Raw genomic sequence first — 24624 nt, forward strand, 5'->3', positions numbered from 1 at the left:
AAATGTTTTTTTGTTTTTTTGAGGATAGACTTGCTGAAATTACTTTTCATTAATTATTAAAAAAGCAAAAAGGTTACCTAAAAAAAAAAAAATTAATAATAAACAATTTGGAGGTTAGTTAAAAAAAAAAAAAAAAATATATATATATATATATATATAATGAAAATAGTTGTATTTCATAGTAACTTGAACAGGTTAGTACTGTAGTAGTGTGTCTAATGATTTAATGAGGTGTAAAGCTTAGCAGTCGATCTGATCAACACCTACTGTAAACCCCACCAGAATAGATCAGAGCATTTTCAAGCACTGGATTGCTTTAGCCATCTAGTTTTAGGGGTATCTCAGTGTAAATACAAATTAGTAGTTGATGCAATCCAGGGTGATTCCCCAGTGCTGTAAAATGCTCTAATGAAATCCAGTGGTGTCTTTTTAGACTCAACCTGTTAGGATAATAAAATGACCTTTATCTGCTGTGCATAAGCAGGGAGGCCAGCATGTGTGGGTTATTAAAAACAGGGAACATCACAAGATCTGTACAGACTGACAGTTAGGTCCATGAGGATGTGTACTTGCCATTAGACAGAAATGATACTTCTTAGACTTACTGTATCTGGTCAGAACATCTTACATGGAAAAATAGGGGGAGCCGTCTCCCCAAACACATGTCGTCATGCACAGAACCAGTAATTGTATAATTAACGATGACTTCCCATTAGCCTGGATATTGATCATTGTGTTATTGCTCATTTGTCAGTGTTCTGTTTATCTTGAGCACACCTTCAGATACAGCCATGAGGTAATATAGGCGCTTGTCTGTCTCTTACAAACTGAACTTTCTCTACTGCTTCTGTTTTAGGACATTGTGTTTTGATTCAGTGTCCTTTCTGTTAACTTTATCTAATGCTGATTGACAGAGCCAGGAGGGAACATCACTCTTTGCACTTTTGCGGGACCCTTATATCCTCATTGCTGCAGGTAGGTTTGTTATATATTTAAGGGATTTAATAGCAATGCTGTGGCATGTTACAAGGTAATAATGGGAGTTCCATTATTACCGAGTAACACACCACTGAAATTACATTATCACTATTACACTACATTTGTTTTTAAAGTTATTTTTTTTACCTCTGTTTTTCCTGAAATAATGATTCTACTAAAAAAGTACAGTAAAAAAGTTAACGTTTTCAGAGCAGGGCTCGAGCGTCTATGTGAAGCCTTTCATCAGTAAGCAGTGGTTTTAGAACAGGTTGTTAATTAGTGTAATCTTTTCTGTTATTGAGTAACAACAGAATGTCTCTCCTCCATAGAAAATAATGGGACAGCAGTGGCCGGTGGTTTATTCAAACGTAAACATCAGTGTTTGAAATGTTTGGTCAACCTGGCTAGTTTGGATGTCCCTGTCCTATATATCTGAGAAAGGTGACCTCAATTCCAAATCCATTTGTAGAGTTCTAGCTAACAAAATGGATTATATTAACCTGTTGTGCACTTCAGTTGACTATATAGGTCTTATATTTGCAGCTTTGTTATAGGAAACATGTCTTTTCATATAAAAAAAAATGACATCTGGTAGTACACTAGGTTAAAGAAAGGTAATTTCACCAGCAGGGTGTTTGTGGTCAAAGCATTTTACTGTCTGCAAAACATGTCAGTCAATAGGGGACGCAGCTGGTTGGTTACTGAAGGCCCTGAAGGGGTGGGGACAGTTTCACTCTCCAGTTGAAATGACCAGGAACATTAATATATTTCTTTCTTGGAGTTTTTGCGGTCGTGTTTCAGGTCCTGTTATTTTGTGTTAAGATGTAAAGTACGGGTGAAACTTGCCTGTAAATGGAAATCTGTGTCTTAACTTACAAGTTTAACATCCATTCCGTAAATCTTTAAAGTACAAAAAAACAATAAGTCCTAGTTAAGCTAATAGACCGAGATGGCACATCAATTAACAGGTCTAGGACAAGTTTGGGGTGCTTAACATATTTTAATTATTGCTTTCAGTGTGCATAAAGAGGGATGTTTGTGTACTTGGTTTGGTTTCTTGTCGTTCTACCTTGGCATTTTAAATGAAATGATACAAAGGGTATTCTAATCATGTAAACTGGAATAGAGAAAATAATATAAATATGTAACTGTGGCAGGATAGAACAGAGCCCTGCACATAAACAGGGAGCAGAGCAAAACCCTGCTTATTAATGTGTTCATTTAAACAGGTGTTTGTATTTTGTGTTTATTTCAAAACACAACGTAGTGTTATGATTTAAATCTATTGTTTTGTGTTTAATTAGAACGATGCTTTGGTTTGTTATTGATTGGTTTGGATGTGGTCTGGCAGGGGCAATTGTTAGCAGTTCGTCTTTTCCAGACATCTCGTGGTAATGCTTGGTCGGCAGCAGATTCATTATGAACAGAGTTGCTGTCGACCACGCAAATATTAAAAACCCTGTGCAGAAAGTGACTGTCTCCAGATTAATTGATTAATTTGTTGCTTATCTGCAGATGGTCGCCGGTATAAAAACCAGCAGCTTTTGGTGGTGGGGGTGGGTGTTCGAGAGGAGGAACGTGTGTGAGAGAGAGACGGGGGGGGGGAAACCTAAACCGAAAGTAAAAAGAAAGAAAGAATGAAAGAAAAAGCAATTGCTACTAGTTCTGAGCAGACCAGCACAGTATGTGTTTGAGATTTGTTTTTTTAAATCATTTTATTTCGCTCTGTGAGCAGTGTTTTTGTTTAAATATTAATTTTTATTTTTGTTTGAATAAAAACGGTGCACCAGAGTGCTTTCACCCGTAGTACCTGCCTGTGTGTCTCTCTGTCAGCTGTCTGGTCTGGGAACGTCACTACTCGGCCAGCTTGTCACAGTAACTCATACAGAAAAAAATATATTATTAAACTATAATAAATGTGTTTGTAAAAGATGTCAGACATTACTGTAAATATGTCATTAATTATATGAATGGTAATGAAAGGGGGATGCGTGGTTCCTTTTCGTTTGGTGTTGACTCTCATGCTGCATGCACACTTTTGACATGGGCTGTAATATTTATCAATCTGATTCTGACTGGTCCGGTCTATATTTTAGGATTATTCTTATTTGGGGATTCATTTTTTTTCACATGAATTTGTCCGCCACACAGCTGTTTCTGTTTCTTATAGGGGTCAACTACATGTTAATTGCGTTGTGTAAATCTAACATTATTGCTGGATGCTTCGGATTGTCTGAACTTCATTAATACATTTTTAGAATTCTCTTATCTGAGCAGACACTTGGGTCTTAATAATAAGACTGTTACTGTGCAGCATAGTAAATAATGTTATGAATGCTTGTATATGCATGTTTATCTGGGTTTTCAAAGTGATTCTTGTTTATTATTCACAGTTCTACAGTCTTTTGTAGCCTTATGAAGGTATTCTGATGCACAAAGTACATAGTATTCAATTCTAATTTAGCATAACCAGTAGTGATATCATGTTTTTTATTTTTTTCTGCTTCGCTAAAGCAGTTTAGAAATTAAATAATCAATATGTTTAAATGACTAGGCACCGAACACAGCTCAATAAATGCATTTGTTTTAGACACTGTGTACAAGTGTTGTGTTTTTGTTGTACTTAATGAAAGGTGCACTGTTTTCAGAAGTGCTCTTACCTTCAAATGGATGTTTTGGGAGACATTAAAGTGCTGAAATACTATCTCCAGCTTGTGTTTCCACCCACTCCTCCAATTACCAGCCTCTTGTTTGGTGAGGCTGAACCAGTAGAATGTATCATATCAGAAAAGAGACAATAAGGTGTGTTTGTAAAATGCTAGTAGTAGCGTACAAGGCTATTCTGCTTTATTTGTATATGTTTTTTTTTTTTTTTTAGGATCCATATGCTTTGCTAACATGGCCATCGCAATGCTAGAGCCAGCGCTGCCAATATGGATGATGGAGACCATGTGTTCAAGAAAATGGCAACTTGGTATTTGTTTATTTGAAATGTACAGTGTCCTATAGGTTTTTAAAGTATTCAAATATTTGGTTTATGGGAGCAAAATGTTATTACTACTGTAGTATACAGAAAAACTAAAATATGAACAAGGGGATTGGGAGATATTTTAGTTCTTGTTTTGCATTTCTATTTTGCTTCCCTGGTCTAACCCAGAGCTTGCACATGCTGTTAATACCCCCTCTGCTGCAGCCAGAGGGCATACTACCTCAGGTAATGCAAACAAACTGGTAAGCCAACAATGCCTGTTTTCCAGGGAAGCAGAGTAAACAGGTGGTTGAACTATGAAATGATATACAGCAGCAAACATTGAACCAGGAATCATAGGTAATTGAAAATGAGGCTGCGTGGTCCAGTGGTTAAAGAAAAGGGCTTGTAACGAGGAGGTCCCCGGTTCAAATCCCACCTCAGCCACTGACTCATTGTGTGACCCTGAGCAAGTCACTTAACCTCCTTGTGCTCCGTCTTTCGGGTGGGACATAGTTGTAAGTGACTCTGCAGCTGATGCATAGTTCACACACCCTAGTCTCTGTAAGTCGCCTTGGATAAAGGCGTCTGCTAAATAAACAAATAATAATAGTGTATAATTAGGGTTTCTGATTTGATGAACAAACACAAGCGTTTAGGATGAGGCAATTATTTTCCATTTCTTTAATTGAAGAACCCGACATCAATCTAAAACTCATTGGATGTCATATTTAATTAATCAAAACAGACTTTAAAATAAATAACTTTGAAGGGTTATGGCTAATGTAGTAATTCCATACATCTTACTGGTCCTGCACTTTTACTTTGTACAGTAAGTCTCACATTTTGAAAGCAGCTATCTGGTACCATGCTAGGTTAAAGAAAGTTCTCAGTCTGCATGTTTTATTTTCATGCACACTGCAATACTTACATTGACTAGCAATGTATCCCCCTAGCAATGTCTTTTTGGTCAAAGCTTGTCAGTCATTAGGGGAAGCCACTGGTTGGTTTATGTCAGGAAAGAAGGGATGGAGACCTCAAGTATCATGATTGATGAACTAGGAAGTGCAAGTACAACAGACTACGTAGAAGTAAGGCATATAAAACTGAGAACTTCATAATGAATAAAGTCTTGTTCTCCATCATTTGTTATCTTCTCCTGTTTAGTTTCATTCCTCTGGCATACTTTATATTATCTCCGTATGGGAAAGGCTCTAGTATCTTGTGATAAATGTGGAAACCAAAAAATAAATAAAAAAATCTCTCTCTCTTTAGATATATATATAGATGGTTGCTTCTGTGCAGCTCATTAAATAGATAGTGGATCTTGACAGAACAGGACATGAAAGACTCATTCAGACAGCTTTATTAGCTGCCTGTTCCATTATTGTAGCTCAGGGATTCAGAACTTTTTTTAAAATTATATTTTGGTGATGAAACCTCTGATAAGATTTTTTTTTTCAGGCGTTGCTTTTGTCCCCGCCAGCATCTCCTACCTTATTGGAACCAACATCTTTGGCGTTCTTGCTCACAAAATGGGAAGGTACAGGAAATTTCAATCGACACACTCTCAATCCCTTTTCTGTTTGTGACAGGTTACTAAAAGTAGGCTTGCTCTGTCAATGTTGATACTGCAATGCATTTGAACTAAAATATTCCTAATTTGATACTTCTTCAGGGGTCGTAGAGATTGGAGATTGGTGATTGGTTTTTCAATGAACAATCAGATGAGACTTTGAAGTAAAAAAAAAAAAAAGAAGTATTACATTATTTTAAATACATAGCAAAAATAGTGTTCTGTGCCTTCCGAGTGTACAGTCAAACCTGCTTAATTTCAATCCTGTTAACCTCCACTTGTTATCACCACATTGAAATGACCAGGTCAGAATATAATGGTTCTCAACTCCTGATAATATCACTTTGGTTAATATCACTCACATTTATCAGTCCTAAAACTGATTTCTACCCCACTTAATATCACGTTGGAAAAAAAGCTTAGAAGATTTAAATGTAAGTAAGATGTTGAAATATTAAATTATTACCATGTGTTGTAAATGTACAGTATAGTATATATTGAAAAATAAATTGCTGAACACAAAATGAAGCACAACTGTATCAGTAACAATGCCTTCTACTGTATTTGAGTTCTACAGCAAAACAGGTATATTTGCTGTATTCTGTGTTTTAAAGCTTATTTTGCTGGGTCATTGGTGAACTGATAGTCGGCTCTGCTTATTTTATCATCATTTTGCTTGGTTTGTTTTGAAGTGATTTTAAAGGCTTTGGTTGCCCTTGCAATTCCAGCTCCACACAGATCTATAGTTGCTGTCTTCAACAAACCTGGCTCCCTTCCCTGGATTCTGATGCTTTGTATTCAATAGCACTATTACTTGGGGTCACACAGATTTCATAGTCACCCTTTATCTTGCGTGAGTGGGGTTCTGGTGTAAAAGTGCTGTGTCAGTCGCTGTGCTGGGACCAAAAAGCTACAGTGAAATAAGGAATCTGACTCAAACGCTCAAATGAGTGGTGTGAAATAGCTGATCTGAAAAAGCTAGCGAAGGGTGATGCGCAGGAAATATCTTCATGCCGTAACCCCTTTGTCGGTTGGGTAGCAAGCAGACAAATGCCTCAAGGTTAATTCAAAGGAAATAATTACATTTTAAAAGGGAGGAGAAATATTTTTGCATGACTCTAGCAGGATGTACATGGTGCATTTAGATTGGATCATGTTTTTTTTCAGATGGCACAAAGCTGTTTTTAAAAAAACAAAAAAACAAATAAAAAAAGGTTTAACCACACAGTTGACTAATTGAGGTGCTACAGGGAAAGCCAAACAATAATTTCCACTTGGTTTTGATTTCTGACCTCTTTAATTACTCCATGAATGTTCTGAACTGGCACCCTGCACATATCTACCTGCATTGCTGTTCCATCATTTGACCACCTTTCCCAGCACTTTGCTCCACCTAGACAACACTGTTTTTCTGATGTTTACATATCTGTGATTTTGTGAGCAGTAAGTTTAGCACACTTTCCTGTGTTGCCCACTGACCTGTATTCTAAAATTTCTAAGAACATTCTCTTCCAAATGAGATTATTAGGACCTGGTAAAACAACCATTCATTTATATTTTACTGAGCATAGTATTATAACCAAACTACATGTATAATGTCTTTATCAGTTTCGAATGCGCTTCTAATTTGTCTGTGTTTCTGTCTTTTTAATTTTTTATTCACAGGTGGCTTTGTGCCCTGATCGGAATGGTACTTGTAGGAATAAGCATCTTATGTGTGAGTGATGTAGACATTATTGCTTTAACTCTCTCATTATTATTATTATTATTATTATTTATTTCTTAGCAGACATGTGATCGAAAAAATAAAATATATCTTCTTAGTTGATCTCAGCTTTTAGAGAGGTGGAAACAGCTAAATTAAGAAGCCTTTGGGCAGATGAGAAGACACCTTGGAGTCTATACCAGCGATCGTAATGGCAGCAGATCTAAATATCGCCCTTGTTCAAATCATTGAAACAGGAAACACTGAGGAAGACTTAGTCAAAACGTTTGCCATTGAAATATTAAAGTTTCTCTTGGTATTTCTAAATCGAGCACTATTGAGTGTTTAATATTTAGTAATGATTTTCTAACTTGGGAACACACAAGAGAAACTCCAATGTACTGTTTTCATTACATTTGTATTTCAATGTAGATCTGCCACTGTTCAGATAAAAGTAATTGTGCCCTTTCAAGAACTTTTATAGGAAAAGTAATAATACAAAAAATACTTAATTGAATCTGCCTGCGAATCCAGTATTTTGTCTGTTTCATGCCAAAGTATTTGTAAGCTTGGATTTTCATCCAATTACTGAATGACCAATTAATTGTCAAGGTGCAGCAAATAAAGGTTCTTCTTTTGATGCAGCACTGCTGGTAGGCTCTTGTGTATATTGTGGAACCAATTGCTTTATTGATCAGAATTAGATAAAAGTTACTTTTAGAACAAGTGAGCATTAATATATTGGACTTCTTGAGCAGAATCTATTTTCAGGGATTTGCCTTTACTAGAAAAAAATACTTCAAGTTGAATATCTCTGTAGTTCTTCCTATAAACATTCTTTAAGTTTTTCTTTTTTTTTCCAGAAGCAATGGTAATATTAAGCAAAATAATTGTATAAGAAATTTTGAGTTATCAAGTTTAGACACCCATTAATCTATGCATGTGTGTTTTACAAACATGTTATAGGTAAGGTGTTTTGTTTAACCGGTCACTGGTTTAATAACTATTAATATATTTGAACAACGTAAAAATGCTGCTGCTCAGTGAACCTCAAATAAAAGGTTAACACTTGCCCTTATGCACATTTCCCATAGTAGATGCAGAGCAAAGTGTAATCAAGCAAAGAGAAAGCATGGTAAAACAAAGGCAAGCATTGCAAAGCCCAGAGAGGTATAGTAAAGCATGGCAAACTGTTAAATTAATAATATACTGGAGTAAACATTCTTAAGTGAGTTTAGTGAGCACTTCACATTATTCAACATTACAGTCCATTTTGTTTTTTTCTTTTCTTCACGCAGGTGCCTTTTGCCAAAAATATATATGGGCTCATTATACCAAATTTTGGAGTTGGTTTTGCCATTGGTGAGTGAACTTGTTTTCTGTCTGTTACCTCACTACATTGATTAAGCCCAACATATTTTGTACCTGTTTTCCTTTTGTATTTATAGGATGATTTACTGTTCAGTACTAAATTATCACCCAAATAAATTTTACATCTCATACTTCAGTGATCTCTTTAAACTTTTGTAACATTTCATAACTTACACAGTGTATATTTTACACTGGATCAAATAAAACCAGCATGTTTTTTTTGTAAAAGTATTCCTAGAATCTCAAAAGTGAGTATTGATATTTCTTAAGAAACTGCATTCCTTCAATAAATGTTAGGTTTATTTTAATATATGCAGGGAATCAAGTTTCCATAATAGAACAAACAGATTCAAAGTTTTTACAGTTTACAGGACATTAAATACCCCGTTGTACAGGGTGTTTCCACTCCCCTGTTCCTGGCACTTAACCAATAGGACAGGGACAATGTTCTGTGGTTACACCTCTTTCTTAGTACTGTGTGTGTAATGTTTTTGTGTTGTGTGCAAAAGATGTGACTAGTGTCATGTGCTGAGGTGCCTTGAAAATTGCTTGTCAGCATAAAATTATTTTTCCAGCTTGTTATTCTTAGGATGTTAACTAGCTTTTGTCATGTTATCTTGGGTGCTTCAGTTTCCTCAGCCAGCATCTGTTGTTTGTAAGAGAAGTTGCTGTCAGCTCAACACCCAAACTTGTGGATTTGGCTATCTTCCTGTTTTTCTCAAGAATATGCAACTTGCAGTCAATTATTGCCTGCAATAAATGCTGGGCAAGTAAGCTGTAGGCCCAGAGTCTGTGACTCTAGCCCTTATCAATTGTCAGCAGTGCGTTTGGAACTAGCAGTATGCTATCTACCATGTTAGTCACTTTTCAGAAAATAACACGATTGTAGCTCTGCCAGTCTGCACGCTTAGCAATCTGCTACACAATACTTATTTAATGGTTAATTCATGTTCTCCAACACTGACTGGAGACAAAAAAATAGAAGTAAAAAGTATACAATGTATGTAAATGTAGTGAGCAGGTGACCTGTCACATACTCTACCAGACCAATATAAGCTGAGTGAGATATTCAATAATAATCATGAGAAAGCAGAAGGATGTTGTTGGCATCACAACTGGCCCCTTCCTCAATGCATTGTCCCTCAAGTGTCTGTTTACTTTAGAATTGAAGTGGGGATGAAATAAAGACCTGTTTTTCCCCCTTATCTCTGGTTTTATCCAAGTCATAGTCATTGCAAGTCATTGCTATGATGGGCCACAGCACTAAAGTTCTAACAGTATGCTCTGCATTGTACAAATACCCACTCTGTGTATGCTCGAATATATTTTCTAGCAAACAAATTGTCTTTTGTAGCAGTAAAATGATACTAACAGACATTGCTGCCTGGTTCATGACAGGCATGGTGGATTCTTCAATGATGCCTATAATGGGTTACCTTGTTGACCTGCGTCATGTTTCTGTCTATGGAAGTGTGTACGCCATCGCGGATGTGGCCTTCTGCATGGGATTTGCATTGGGTAAGCATGCTTCAGTGGTTCAACATTGTGTTGTTTCAAATGGCTTCCATAAGTGAGAAATATTCACTTTTGTATGTAACTCTACTTAAATTTGAACAGAAATTTTCCACTTAGTTTTTCTAACTAATTCTGTCAACATGTACATTCAAATTAATTATCTTACCTTGAATTTGATAAATAATAGCAGAGGCTACAGGCAGATACCATGAAAGAGTCATCTATAACTTCAGTCAGAATTCTAAGATGAAACTATTAAACTTCTGCCAGTCCACAATCCTAAATGGGGCTGAGAGTCCCAATTGAAATAGATTTGAGCTCGAGCTGCTTCTTATGGAAACGAGCAAACCTAATTTCAAATCACTTTCAAGTCGTTCCCAGTGGCAGATGGAAGCATGGAAACTAATATGTATAAGCTATAAATTTGACATGATTATATAAGTAAGCCTGCAGAGATGTATTTATTTATTTTTGGTGGCCAGATGAGCTTCTACCTTTCAGGGATAATGCTGTGTGTCTGAGCTAACTCAAACTCATTTACCATATATGTGCAGTGCAGTGCCAGGTTCTTTTGAGGACTGTTTTCATTGTTACCTCTTCAAATTTCAATCCTCAGGCCCTTCCACTGGTGGTGCGATTGCTCGAAGCATTGGGTTTCCCTGGTTGATGACTATCATTGGGATCATTGACATACTCTTTGCGCCACTCTGCTACTTCCTCAGAAGCCCACCAGCCAAGGAAGAGAAAATGGTAAGAGTGATACAAAAAGTCACAATGTGTAGGCATTAACAGTTACATTATGTTGTGTGAAAAACAGAAAGGCTGCTTTAGAGAAAAAATACGATGACGTAATATTGGAACACCTTATGACATTAAGAGAAATGTGAAAAGACCATTCAAATGATATTTGAAACTGCTCTTTAATGTAGAGGAATATCCATTACAGATCTTGGCATTTTCTTTTCTACTCAGCACTGATTAAGTGCTTCTCTATTTACAATGGTCAACATTCCCAAAGTGAAGCTACCCCCAGAACGAACAGACATGCTTACTAATAAAATACTTGGATCCCAAATTAAATAGGCCTATATATATATAATTTATTCTTTTTTTGTCAAGGAAACTTCTCCAACTCCATAGAGTCCACACAAACTATTATGAAATTTCAAAACATGTAATTAAAAAATCATGACCGAAGTGGATATACAAGAAGCTGTATTTCTTAAACGCTTTAGGCATTGCCTTTTGAGTTGGATTTGAAGCTTCGGTTAGCACTCTTAAACAGAGCCCACAGACTGGAATCTCTTCTCTCTCTTCAGGCTATATTAATGGATCACAAGCATCCAGTCAAGACCAGAATGTACACTCAGAACAGCATGCAACCATACCCTCTGGAAGATGATGAAGAGTCTGAAAGTGATGAGTAACAGGAGCCATATGTGTATGTTACCCCTCAGAATATCTATTTTGTTGTACAAAAAAAAGCAGTGTGTTTATGTGAACATCCCATTTTATATGTCTGTTTCATAAATGTACTGTATCAATATGGTGTACCATTGAAGCATACCAAAGCTGTTTTTATTGCCCAGTGTTACAGCTGTTTTTGTTCTATTAAAAATAAGTAGCTGGCAGCCATATAAAACTGATGTTAATGTATTTATGGAAATAATTTACTGCTGGGGGAAGAAAAACAAATTCAATTATTTTTATGTCTTTGTTTTTTTTTTTTAAATATAGCCTATATTTTTAATTATATATTTGCGGGTATTAGTGGCATTGTAAGTGAAAATAAATGCCCATACATTTTAATAATGGTTTAAATTCAGCTAAGTGTGGTCGACTGTCAATACATGATTTTCACTTGAGTTACATTTAATAGGATCCCAACTAAGACTTCCACTCCCATTATATGCTATGAGTGCTGGTGAGTTTTTTTAATTGTTTTAGTTGTTGTAGTGAACACTTAAAAATCAAAGTGAGAATACATTCTGGAAAACAAATGCAGCTTAATTATTGATAAAGTGATTAAGAGAATGTGTTTCATATCCTTGGCTATTGCAATTTAAACTAAAACTCACACAGAAACACACACTGCCAGAGTATAACACTGTAATAACATATATTTTGTAACTATTGAACACTGAAGTTAGTTTTACATTACAACTTTTACAACTTTACAATAGTTTGTGTGTTTTTATACCCACCACAGTTCTAATTTAAACATTTTGTAGCATTCATTTAGTTGAAGAATTGTAGATAGTACAATTATAGTACTGTTGAACTGAAAAGGAATTCCAACCAAGGGTTTAAAACCATATTCCCTAAAATGGTACCCAATCACTTCCTGTGCTGTAGGTGATTGTGTACCAGGAAGCTTGTTTGTTTTACTTCAATGCAGATTAGACTTGAGATCAACAACATCCCACTCATTTTAAAGCAAGCTAGACATGGCAATGGTAAGGACAAAGTTATTCTCCATTTCAATATTTGACATTTTCCATTTCATGACAAACCACATTCTGTTTTTATTTCCGTTCTTATATAGCACACGACTATCAGAAACAGACCTTGTTGACAGTCCACCTAGTTTACATGCATATGTTTATCTGGGGGAATACAAGCTTCCTCTTTTAAAAAGTACTGTTTAAAAATATTTCCTATTGTAAAAAAGATTAATGAGTAAGCAACCAATGGATTTACATGGAGATTAAAACTATACAAAAACGCATGAGTACGATGCTAATACTTTACTAATTAAAATAATACATTGCATTTAGCCACACAAGCAAGCATTCAGAGTGGTAAAAACTAGATTAGAAATGATATCTATTGTAGGTCTTATTTGCACTGAAGACAGTGGACACAAATAACGGTACAACTTACAGAGAAAGTAATGTCTTGTGAAAAGTTTTAACCTTTCTTTTTGTATATAAAAATATATATGTGCCTTCTTTCAACCTGTCAGCAGATGTTCTTTAAGTAGTGGAGAAAAGCTGTCCCTGAACAGTGGAGGGGTGAGGGTGTGCTTGTGTACTGTATTACATGCTGCTCTTTAGGCAAGGGCAATCCAGTAATAAATGTTTTCTGAGTACTTCACTTCTGTGCTATGTGTTTTAAGTCTCTCAAAACTCACCTTGTGTCCCGTTAGGGGTTTCATATTTCAATTTTAATAGAAGCACGGTTAACCATTAATGTCTGCTTAAGATTTTGCGAATGCAGTGTACAGATTTTATCAGAGGATTTATTTAAGTGACCGCTCAATTATTTAACTCCTGTTTTTCTCCCTAATTGAGAAATGTCCAATTATGGTCCCTGGCTGCAGCAACTCCCCACAACAGCTCAGGAGAACAGAAGGCAGTGGGTGTTCTCTCTTCCCACTTCCAAGCCCAGGAGCTTCACAGGAGATGTTAGTGAGCTACTGGTCCTTGGAGGACAAAGGCCAGCACTGCAGTGGTCCGGTTTGAGCTTACTGGGCGCTGGGCCACTGTAGTGCAATGAGGAGACTCAGTCCTTGTTTATTTTGCCTCACTAACTTACTGGAGCACCAGAGCCAATGAGTGGCTCCCTGTGGGAACCTGCCCTACCCTATGAACCTCCCTGCACATCTCGTGATCATGTCTGTTCCAGATGAGCCACTCAGAAACCCCAGGATTAACATTGCATATACTTTAAGAAATATCTTAAAATAAATATCAAAGGAAGATAAAATAGGTTAAAATATGTTCTGTATACATTCAAGCTGAGGGAACACGAAGCGACTTTTTCAGGAACAGTGGCTTGAAACCTGGCTCTAGGAGACCTAGTTTGAGACAACTTTGCTGTATCAAATCCATCTCCCCTGGTGTGCCATGCAGTGGCTTGAAACCTAGGGCAGGATTTTGAAAAGATCAATCAGTGTTACTCAAGAAATCTGTATGTAGCATTGATTTTGGCATTTACAAGTGGTCGTTATGCCTATTTCGTTATTAAATAATCATCCTAAAGTGATTTCCGAAATTATGTTGATTTACGAAATAATGTTAATATCTTAACGAGCAGTGCTTCTTGAAACTATTTATTTTGTTTGCGTGGAAATTTAAAAGCAAATCTATGTTAATTGTTATAATTTATCAGGAGTTCATTTGCTCTTGGAAAAGGAGGGTTTTAATTAACGAAAGAGTACATAACTCACCTTGAAACAGAAATTTAACAGACCACGGCTGTGATGCCGACGAAACAGCGAGAGAGCGTACAGGACCAGAGGTAATTTCTTACAGACTACCTAGATCAGGGGTCTTCATTGCGTGGCCCACGGGCCACTGGCGGCCCCCCATGTCCCTAAATTTGTCCCTTCATTCAAATGATCCTTCTTTATTAAAAATGTGTTTAAATTAGATATAAAAAAGGGGATTCATAACCTTGCACATTTGAACTTGAAATAGAAAGCAAAATGAACTCTGGTAATTGTATTTTACTAACCGCACACTTGTGTTATAATAAGTACATTACCGGTAGGTGAGTAAAATACAACTCCCAAAATGCATTTCAATTAACCTTTTTCACTCAATGTTGCAAGGCACGAATGTTTTCGGTACTAAGAGTGAATGGATCGGTATCTTGTCCCGTTGAGGAAAAAAAAACAAGAATGTGATAAAAACCGTGAAAACGATCATGACCTGAATAATGAACCTACTGCGAGGGCAGCGGTTGCTCAAAATGAGAGTTCTGTAAATGAAGCTGAAGCCACTGTAAAACAGAGGAAAGTTTGTGCAGTTCAGGATGAGCACCGGAAGTTTCAGGAGAGATGGACAAATGACTTTTTCTTCATTTTAAACGAGGAATCTGAAAAGCAATGGCTTTTGACTACTCTTGTTACTACTGTAGAATGTTAATGACATTTTCCTTTTTTGTCTATTTTGGTGCACATGTAATCTCAATGCTACATTTTAAAAGAGTATACTGTATATATTAGGAGTTCATAAATAATGTATAAAATGATCAGTGTCTTATGTTGAAACTTCAAAAGGAGACTGTTGAATAGGTCACTAGAGCAAGGGTCTTAAATATGAGGTCTAGGGGCCAAAAGCATTAATTTATTCTGGTGTTTTAGCCGCTTTTAGAAAGTACCAAATAACAAAATAAAAAACAACAACTGATAAAGATAAATTGTAGTCTTTGGAATGTATAAGCAGTGTTCACATTAAATAATTTAACATGTTATAGTTTATTTTTTAAACCAGCTGCACATATGGATAGTGCTGGAATAATTAAAATGTAATTCTGAAAATAATATAAAATGACACTGCTGTTTAAAAACAACAACACATTGTTACAACATACGTAAGTAATGGGTTTGTTCTAAACACTACACGCTGTTTGGGAACACTGACTGTAAAACCTTTTATTTCATGAGGCCTTGGTGAAACGGTGTGACTTTTCAATATTTTTTTTGTATTGGGCCTATCCATGCAGTGGGATCCATGTTTAATCTGGTGCCACATTTTGTATTTAGTGCTTGCAGAATGGGGCAAACTCACTTACAGACGAAAGATATACTGACCTCTTTTCAACCAGTGGAATAAAGCCCCAGTACCCTTGTACTAAACTACAAGTCATTTCGTTAGAAATCTTAACAAAAGACCTGTGATAACTCTAAAGATAGTCAGTGATAAGGCCAGCGGGTATTATCACTCTAGTAAATACACTTCCAACATACACAAATGCCCCAGGGAGGAAGGCTAATGAGAGCAATTGCTGGTCTTCCGAACCAGTGATCAGTCAAGAGAGATGACAGCATCAGCAAGACATGCCAGTATGCTGTACAGATGGTACAGTACTTTTAAGATACTTCATTTTAAAGTGTTTTGCTTTGTTTTTCTGCTCCCTGGTAACTCTGGTTCTGTTATAGCCAAAAAGATTGGACAATTATTAGCTGCTGTTCAAAAGGGTTTTAAAACTCCACAGTAAAATGCCTCAAGTTTTATTGAAAGCGTATGTGAAAGCGAGTCTAAGCTGTGGCTGCTTCATAAGATCTGGCTCTGCTGTTTTAACATGGCCAGACAGATTCAGGAAATTTGTTTAATGTGAAAATTACATTTTTACAGGAATATTCCTCTATTGCTACTATTTTTGATCCAACTTGTTGAAATTTGTATTAAATCATACTTTTTTCACCATTTAGGTTACATTGGGGTCCAATTGATCTAAACATTATTGGCTGTTTTGGCTGAAGAGATGGCTGTCAAGTTATTTTTTACAATACCATGATGTAGCAAATGTTTTTTTTTATTTTTTATTAAAAGGCTTGCTACTATTCTGGAGGTGTCATCACAGCCCCTCTTCCTTTACTGGTTTACCCCAGTCGTTTAAAAGCTTGGTCTTACTGCCATCCTTCAGTTGTATAGTTTCTCACTTCATTGGAGGGCCAAAAGGAAAGATCCTTGGCCACACCTAACCTATTTTTTTTTTAATGAGGGTAGAGGTCTGTAGTTGAAAGCTTGTGAAAAATGTTAAAACAGAAAATCAACTCAAAAGGCCATTGAGCTATGGAAAAAAAAAGTCAATTTCAGTTAAGATTAATGTTTATTTCAGCTATTTACAGTAACGCATGATTACATGATTTGTATTATTTTGTATAACATCTTTCTTGCAAAATGCTAAACTGAAGGCAGCAATGCCAGACAAAGTTAACATATCCTTTATAAATCAATAGAAACAGTGCAGAGTACATCTGTTATGTTTAAGGATCACAGAATATTTGCAGCAGAAACCAAACATGAACCCTTCTATTTTTCAATTCCAATTCCTTTTTTAAATCAATTCCAATTCCAATTTGGAATCTATTAAAAGGGAATTGGAATTGGGAATTGATTTTCAAATGGAATTAAGAACATAAGAACATAAGAAAGTTTCCAAACGAGAGAGGCCATTCAGCCCATCTTGCTCGTTTGGTTGTTAGTAGATTATTGATCACAGAATCTCATCAAGCAGCTTCTTGAAGGATCCCAGGGTGTCAGCTTCAACAACATTACTGGGGAGTTGGTTCCAGACCCTCACAACTCTCTGTGTAAAAAAGTGCCTCCTATTTTCTGTTCTGAATGCCCCTTTATCTAATCTCCATTTGTGACCCCTGGTCCTTGTTTCTTTTTTCAGGTCAAAAAAGTCCCCTGGGTCGACATTGTCTATACCTTTTAGGATTTTGAATGTTTCAATCAGATCGCCGCGTAGTCTTCTTTGTTCAAGACTGAACAGATTCAATTCTTTTAGCCTGTCTGCATATGACATGCCTTTTAAACCCGGGATAATTCTGTTTGCTCTTCTTTGCATTCTTTCTAGAGCAGCAATATCCTTTTTGTAACAAGGTGACCAGAACTGAACACAATATTCTAGGTGAGGTCTTACTAATGCATTGTAAAGTTTTAACATTACTTCCCTTGATTTAAATTCAACACTTCTCACAATATATCCGAGCATCTTGTTGGCCTTTTTTATAGCTTCCCCACATTGTCTAGATGAAGACATTTCTGAGTCAACATAAACTCCTAGGTCTTTTTCATAGTTCCCTTCTTCAATTTCAGTATCTCCCATTGATATTTATTTTATTTTCTCTATTAAATGTCATTTGCCATGTGTCTGCCCAGTTCTGAATGCTGTCTAGATCATTTTGAATGACCTTTGCTGCTGCAACAGTGTTTGCCACTCGTCCTATTATTGTGTCGTCTGCAAATTTAACAAGTTTGCTTACTATACAAGAATCCAAATCATTAATGTAGATTAGGAATAGCAGAGGACCTAATACTGATCCCTGTGGTACACCACTGGTTACCTCGCTCCATGTTGAGGTTTCTCCTCTAATCAGTACATTCTGTTTTCGACATGTTAACCACTCCCTAATCCATGTGCATGCATTTCCTTGAATCCCTACTGCGTTCAGTTTGAGAATTAATCTTTTATGCGGGACTTTGTCAAAAGCTTTGCAATTATCCATTGTCAATGTTGCATCCTCAAAAAAGTCAAGCAGGTTATTTATTATTATTATTTGTTTATTTAGCAGACGCCTTTATCCAAGGCGACTTACAGAGACTAGGGTGTGTGAACTATGCATCAGCTGCAGAGTCACTTACAATTACGTCTCACCCGAAAGACGGAGCACAAGGAGGTTAAGTGATTAGACACAATCTCCCTTTCCTAAAACCATGCTGACTGTCTCCCAGGATATTGTTACCATATAGGTAATTTTCCATTTTAGATCATTTTACTACGTTCAGTTTGAGAATTAATCTTTTATGCAGGACTTTGTCAAAAGTTTTCTGGAAATCTAAATAAACCATGTCGTATGCTTTGCAATTATCCATTGTCAATGTTGCAATGTTGCATCCTCAAAAAAGTCAAGCAGGTTAGTTAGACACGATCTCCCTTTCCTAAAACCATGCTGACTGTGCTGATATTGCTGATGCTGATATTGTTACCATATAGGTAATTTTCCATTTTAGATCTTATTATATTGGAATTGAAAAAAAAATGACCCTAACCCTGCATTGTATAAGCCTTTCTTACACACTTTGAATACAGCTCCAATACACCCAGTTAAGCAAATTAGTTACCAGTAATATTGCTTGACAAGAACAGACATTCTTTGAATATATAACAGTTAGTAATGGTAAATTAGCAGCCATATATCTACAGGTTATCGCACCCACTGTATTGCACAAAACGTGGATACATTTCCATTCCGTTAATGTTTGCTAGGTTGAGCTGTAAGTATTCAGACCAACTGGTGATAGATTTGCTCTGAATCCTTGGAGAGCAACAAAGAAATCTAAACCTCTGATCCCCTTGTTCGTTCTTGCGCTTCGTCATTGCTCAGGTTTACTTCAGTGGAGTGTACTCATTTTTTTTGTGGAGTGGGGCCCATTTGTGAATTGTACTGGTACAATACAGCAGCAGACATTCCTAGAGCATTCCTAGAGCATGAACACAATCATTGCCTTTTAACTAATTGTGTCCCTTTCAATGTAATTGGAGGTATTTACAATTGCACTTTCACTTTAATCATTTTACCATATTTATACTTTAGTGATGAATCCTAAATGTTACCACATTGCTTTGTCAAATGCTAGAATTACAACAGCAATACAGAGGCAGACATTAACAGTGCATAAACATTTGTAGCAATTTGCACTCGGACGCTGTACTCAAGACTGGTATTTGATTATTGATGCAAAAAGTCTGTGTTGCAGAATGTAACAGAAAACTACATTTAGCTTTGAACACCAAATATATTAGACTATTGAGAAGCAGATATAAAAATTTGCTCAGCTATAGAATTAGGCACATTTGTAAACGCCACCAATTAGATGATTAACATTGTCTGGCATTTTTGTACTACATTCTACCCCAGTATTTTGCAAAAATCCTTTTGTACGTACAAATAAAGTTACTAAAGCAAGACGCAACAAGATATACATATAGGTTTACTCAATAATTATAATGGACATAGTCTAAGCCAGTGATACACTTCGAGTGATACACTTTTGGCAAAGGGAAACAACAATAAAAAAGAAGAAATAAAACCAAATTAAACAAAGAAAAAACTGACATTTTCAACCCTGGTCCCAAAATGACTGTTGTTTTAGTCCACTAATTTTGCACATGCATTGGCCTCACAGCTTCAGTGAATATCAACCCTACCAGTAACAAACTAAAATGTCATTTTTATAATCCCTTTTACAAGACAGAATAACAATCAAAAGCTCTGCAATAAATAAAAAAGCTCAGACACAGATTTACAGAGGTTACAAGATGAATTAAAAATACACTGATTGAACAAACAGAACAAATCGGTACATTTGAAGTGATAAACTTTTTGGGTTTGTGTAACTTACTAAGCATTTTTAGTACAATCCATGCCATTACCATTCATGCAAGCCCTTTCTTGAGAAAGCTAAATACTTAGCAAACCATCGAAAGGGAAGCATTCTGCAGTCTTACTGCTTTTTGAAAAATGTACACCTGTATATCTAGCTGGAACAAAAACAAAACATGACAAAACAAAAAGTATTTTGTACGTTACATGCCTTCAACTCCTTCTTCATGGCAGTGCTTCGACACAGATCTGCTCTCCCGATACCTCATCTAGTATCTGAGCTTCCATCGGATTGGCAATCTCATTGCCAAATGCTTCCGGGTTTGACACTGAGTCTTCTGAACCCCTGGCTTTCTCGCTGTGTTGCTCTGAGGGGGATGTGCTTTCAATCGACTCCAGATCTTCGATGCCTGCTCGGTAATGGATCATGAGAAGGGTTAGGGCTTGTAGTCTTTCTCCGGATTTGGACAGGGCTGCAGAAATCAAAGACTTTTTCCTGGCATCGGTGGTCTCCTTCTCTTCTTGGACAAGGGAATTGTTGTGTTCCAGCTCCTGGTCGATCTCTTGTTGCAACTTGTCCAACATCAGTTCCAGCTTCTGGGACCTCTCGTCCGTCGGCAACCCCCGGTAAAGATCTCGTCCAATTTCTTTGACAGCGATGAACACACTGTCATCCAAGCCCCCTTCTTTCCTGACTAGTTTTGTACTTGCAGGAGCTAGACGCTTGGATGGACTACCGGCGACGTATGTCTCTGTGTCGCTGCTTTCATTATCAGATGTGTTGGGTGTGTGTTTCGGAGAGGGTTCGACTATCTCAGGCCCCTGCTCCACAAGGCGAGACTTGGGTATCTGCCTTAGGTTTAACAAGCGGGAGCTAGTGTTGATGATATGTCTGGTTAACCCAGTGGCCTTGTTCAGGGTTGACTTTGCTTCCAAGTCCATCCTCTTGTCACCTGCCATGCAGTAAGGGTGCTCCGCTAGGCATTTTTCCTGGCATTTCTTATGGCACACATAGGCACAAATCATGCATTGTGATGCTGCTTTGGTCCAAACTTTCTTCTTGCAGTACTCACACCAAGTTGGGTTTTGAAACTGTGTGTCTTGGAAATTATGCTTTACTTCTGTAATCAGCATTGGTGGGAGGTTAGCTTCTTCTTTCGCAAACAGCGGTGCATCCTCTTGTACACTGCATTCTCTTTCACTTTCTATCAAACCACTAGAGTGCTCTGATTCCCCCTCTTTCAAATAGGTGAAGTTTACAGCAACATCCCCATAACAAAGTTTTTCATTAAATCCCTTATGAGTGCTTAGATTTCTCAGAGCAGTTCTGCTGATGCTAGCTTTTGGTTCTGGTGTGTTTAACCTGAAAGTGGTTTGATATTCCATAGAGGATGTAGAAAGACATTCCAAGGCGATGTGTTCAAGTTTCAAACTTACATATCCGAGGCAGATGAGACTACCAAGTTTAAAAGGGTCCTTACACCAAAGTGCTATATTAAGGTACTTGTGGTGACTCTCTGTCTCAAACACTGATGAGGCTTTTTTCCATCTGGCAATGCGGTTGCGGTAAACTGCTTCAGAGGATTCCCACATCGCTTGATCCTCCACACTATCCTTAGTGCTGCAGGAACTTTCAGGAACCTTGTCTTTTGAGTCCACTTTGTTTGAATTCGAGGGTTCCAGCTCTTCGTTTTGTTCCACAGGTTTCACGGGTGACTTCTCGGCTGCTTTCTCCCCGGTGTTCAAAGGTGGAGGCGGTCTTTCCGGCTTTTCGATGGGGGCATCTCCCGAATCCAGTAGGCAATGTGTTTCTGAGGAAGCCAGAGTCAATTTAATGTGAGGTCTTGGGGGCACAGGGGGTCTGTTCGGAGGAGCATGTGAAGGCTTGCCTTGCTGCTGAGTTGCTTCTGGGGACTCTGTGCTTTTTGGGAGGGGAGGTTTAGTTCCATTCTTCGGCTGTGGCTTCAGTGGTGCCTGAAGACCTCCCAGGTTCAGTTTGCGGTTAAGGATGGGGGAAATGGTTCCTAGGGGTTTAGAAGCAAGGTTGGCCACTGTCCTTTTGGGGCTTTGGTTTATGGTCAGCAGAGACTCTTCCTTGATATCACTGCTTGGTGGCTTCGCTTCATACACCTGCTCTTCCAACTCGGGGTCCATATCTTTGCTGTCGCTGCTGTCTAAGGTGTTGATGCTGGCAGAGTCTTCCTCATACACGGGCTGTGTCAGGTAAGCGGGCTCTTCCAACTGATTGAACCCTTCCTGCAGCGCCCCCACTGGCTGGATCTGATGACGCACTGGCCTCTCGTAATACACCAACACCTTATCCCCAGCCTGCTTAATGAGCTTCAGGACATGAACCGAAGAGGTCACCTTTACACCTAGAAAATCAGTGAGAACAATTGTAGAAAGTGCTTCTACCATTATAAGAGGCAAGTTACAGTACCTAGTATTGTAAAGTCTCACTTACAAGTTGTTTTTATTGAATGTTTTATGGGTACACTACAATTTCATGTCACCAATTCTCTCATATTACTGAATTACAAATGGTACATTGAAATTTCGTTCCGTTTAATATTTTATTTTAAAACACTGAAACTCAAAATCAATTATTGTAAGGTGACATTGGTTTTATGTTAGGAAATATTTTTAAGAAAAATAAAAAACTGAAATATCTTGCTTGCATAAGTATTCAACCCCTGTGCTGTGGAAGTCCCCAGTTTACACCGATGAAAGAAATTGCCCTAACGAGGACACAATTATCTTACCATTGGCCTCCACCTGTGAACCATTAAAGTTGCTGTCACGTTTTCTGGATAAAAACCCCACTGTTGAAGGATCATTGGTGAGGCTGTGAATCTGAAGGAAAATTAAGACCAAAGAGCATTCTACAGAAGTTAGAGATAAAGTAATACAAATGCATAGATTATGGAAAGGGTACAAAATAATATCCAAGTGTTTGGATATCCCAGTGAGCACAGTTGGATCAATAATCAGGAAGTGGAAGCTGCATCACACCACCCAGGCACTGCTAAGAAAAGGCAGTCCCTCAAAACTCAGCGCTCAAACAAGGAGGAAATTTGTGAGCTAAGCCACAGAGAGGCCAACAATCACTTTGAAGGAGCTACAGAGTTCAGTGGCTGGGAGTGGAGTAATGGTGCACCAGTCAACCATATCAAGAGGTCTGCATAACACTGGCCTGTATGGGAGGATGGCAAGAAAGAAGCCGTTACTCAAAAAGTACCATCTGAACGCACGTCTGGAGTTTGCCAGAAAGCATGAGAGTGACCCAGCTGCGATGTGGGAAAAGGTTTTGTGGTCAGATGAGACCAAGATAGAGCTTTTTGGCCAAAACTCAAACCTAACACTGCCCTTCCTCAAGACACACCATCCCTACAGTGAAGTATGGTGGTGGCAGCATCATGCTGTGGGGATGCTTCTCATCAGCAGGGACTGGGCATCTTGTTAAAATTGAAGGAATAATGGATGGAGCAAAATACAGGGAAATACTGCAAGAGAACTTGCTTCAGTCTGCTAAAAAACTGAAGCTTGGGAGGAAATTCACCTTTCAGCAGGACAATGATCCCAAGCACAAGGACAAAGCAAAATTGGAGTGGCTCAAGAACAAAAAGGTGAATGTCCTACAGTGGCCTAGTCAAAGTCCTGATCTCAATCCCATTGAGAATCTGTGGCACTATTTGAAAATTGCGGTCCACAAGCGTCGTCCAACCAACCTGAACAACCTGGAGCAAATCTGCCAAGAAGAATGGGTCAAAATCACTCTGACACTGTGTGCAAAGCTGGTACATACTTACCCCAAAAGACTTAAAGCTGTTATTGCAGCAAAATGTGGCTCTACCAAATATTAATATGTGGGGGTTGAATACTTATGCAAGCAAGATATTTCTTTTTGGTCTTCATTTTCCTTCAGATTCACAGCTTGACCAATGATCCTTCAACAGTGGGGTTTTTACCCAGAAAATGTGACAGCAACTGTAATGTTTCACAGTTGGAGGCCAATGGTAAGGTAATTGTGTCCTCGTTAGGGCAATTTCTTTCATCGGTGTAAACTGGGAGCTTCCACAGCACAGGGGTTATATACTTATGCAAGCAAGATATTTCAGTTTTTTTATTTTTCTTAAAAATATTTCCCAACATAAAACAAATGTCACCTTACAATAATTGATTTTGAGTTTCAGTGTTTTAATATAAAATATCAAACAGAATGAAATTTCAATGTACCATTTGTAATTCAGTAATATGAGAGAATTGGTCAGGGGTCTGAATACTTTTGCAAGGCACTGTATATATATATATATATATATATATAAAATATGTATCGATATGTATATATGTATTCGATATATCCATTACTAAACTGTGTGCTATGATTAAAAACACATGTTAAAAATAGAATTTGGATGCATTCAGTTCAAACAAAGTTGAAAACCTATTGATGTGTAGTATCTAGCGTAATAATAGGCTGTTCATTTTTGATAAGGAAGGCTTTGTGTGCTAGCTCCAGCTGTAGCAGCTTTGACATGGTCTACACACAAGGTCTATAACAAACATCTGATGCTTTACATGGAATATTTCAGACAAGATTAAAAAATATACCAGGCCATTATGTCTAGTATAGTTATTTAATGCAAAATCTTCAATGTAGTCATGTC

The 24624-nt window shown here is 37.4% G+C and overlaps 2 protein-coding genes across 3 annotated transcripts in view; one reads left to right on the top strand and one right to left on the bottom strand.

Moving 5' to 3' along the window:
• The window catches only part of LOC117416168 (synaptic vesicular amine transporter-like), a 28996-nt gene extending 15793 nt beyond the window's left edge, over positions 1-13203 (top strand). For both annotated transcript variants that reach the window (XM_034027243.3, XM_059026580.1), the window contains exons 9-16: positions 915-975; positions 3857-3952; positions 5411-5489; positions 7188-7239; positions 8526-8589; positions 9997-10116; positions 10730-10863; positions 11433-13203. In XM_034027243.3, coding sequence (XP_033883134.2) covers positions 915-975; positions 3857-3952; positions 5411-5489; positions 7188-7239; positions 8526-8589; positions 9997-10116; positions 10730-10863; positions 11433-11540 — 714 coding nt within the window. In that variant the 3' untranslated portion in view covers positions 11541-13203. The remainder of the gene's footprint in view (positions 1-914; positions 976-3856; positions 3953-5410; positions 5490-7187; positions 7240-8525; positions 8590-9996; positions 10117-10729; positions 10864-11432) is intronic.
• A 2076-nt stretch (positions 13204-15279) lies between these two features.
• LOC117415009 (PDZ domain-containing protein 8-like) overlaps positions 15280-24624 on the bottom strand; it is a 77974-nt gene continuing 68629 nt past the window's right edge. Inside the window, exon 5 of the mRNA XM_034024910.3 lies at positions 15280-22332. Within this exon, the coding sequence (XP_033880801.3) occupies positions 20183-22332 (2150 nt within the window). The 3' untranslated portion in view covers positions 15280-20182. The remainder of the gene's footprint in view (positions 22333-24624) is intronic.

The sequence above is a fragment of the Acipenser ruthenus genome, chromosome 7, assembly GCF_902713425.1.
Source record: "Acipenser ruthenus chromosome 7, fAciRut3.2 maternal haplotype, whole genome shotgun sequence".
NCBI lineage: Eukaryota > Metazoa > Chordata > Actinopteri > Acipenseriformes > Acipenseridae > Acipenser > Acipenser ruthenus.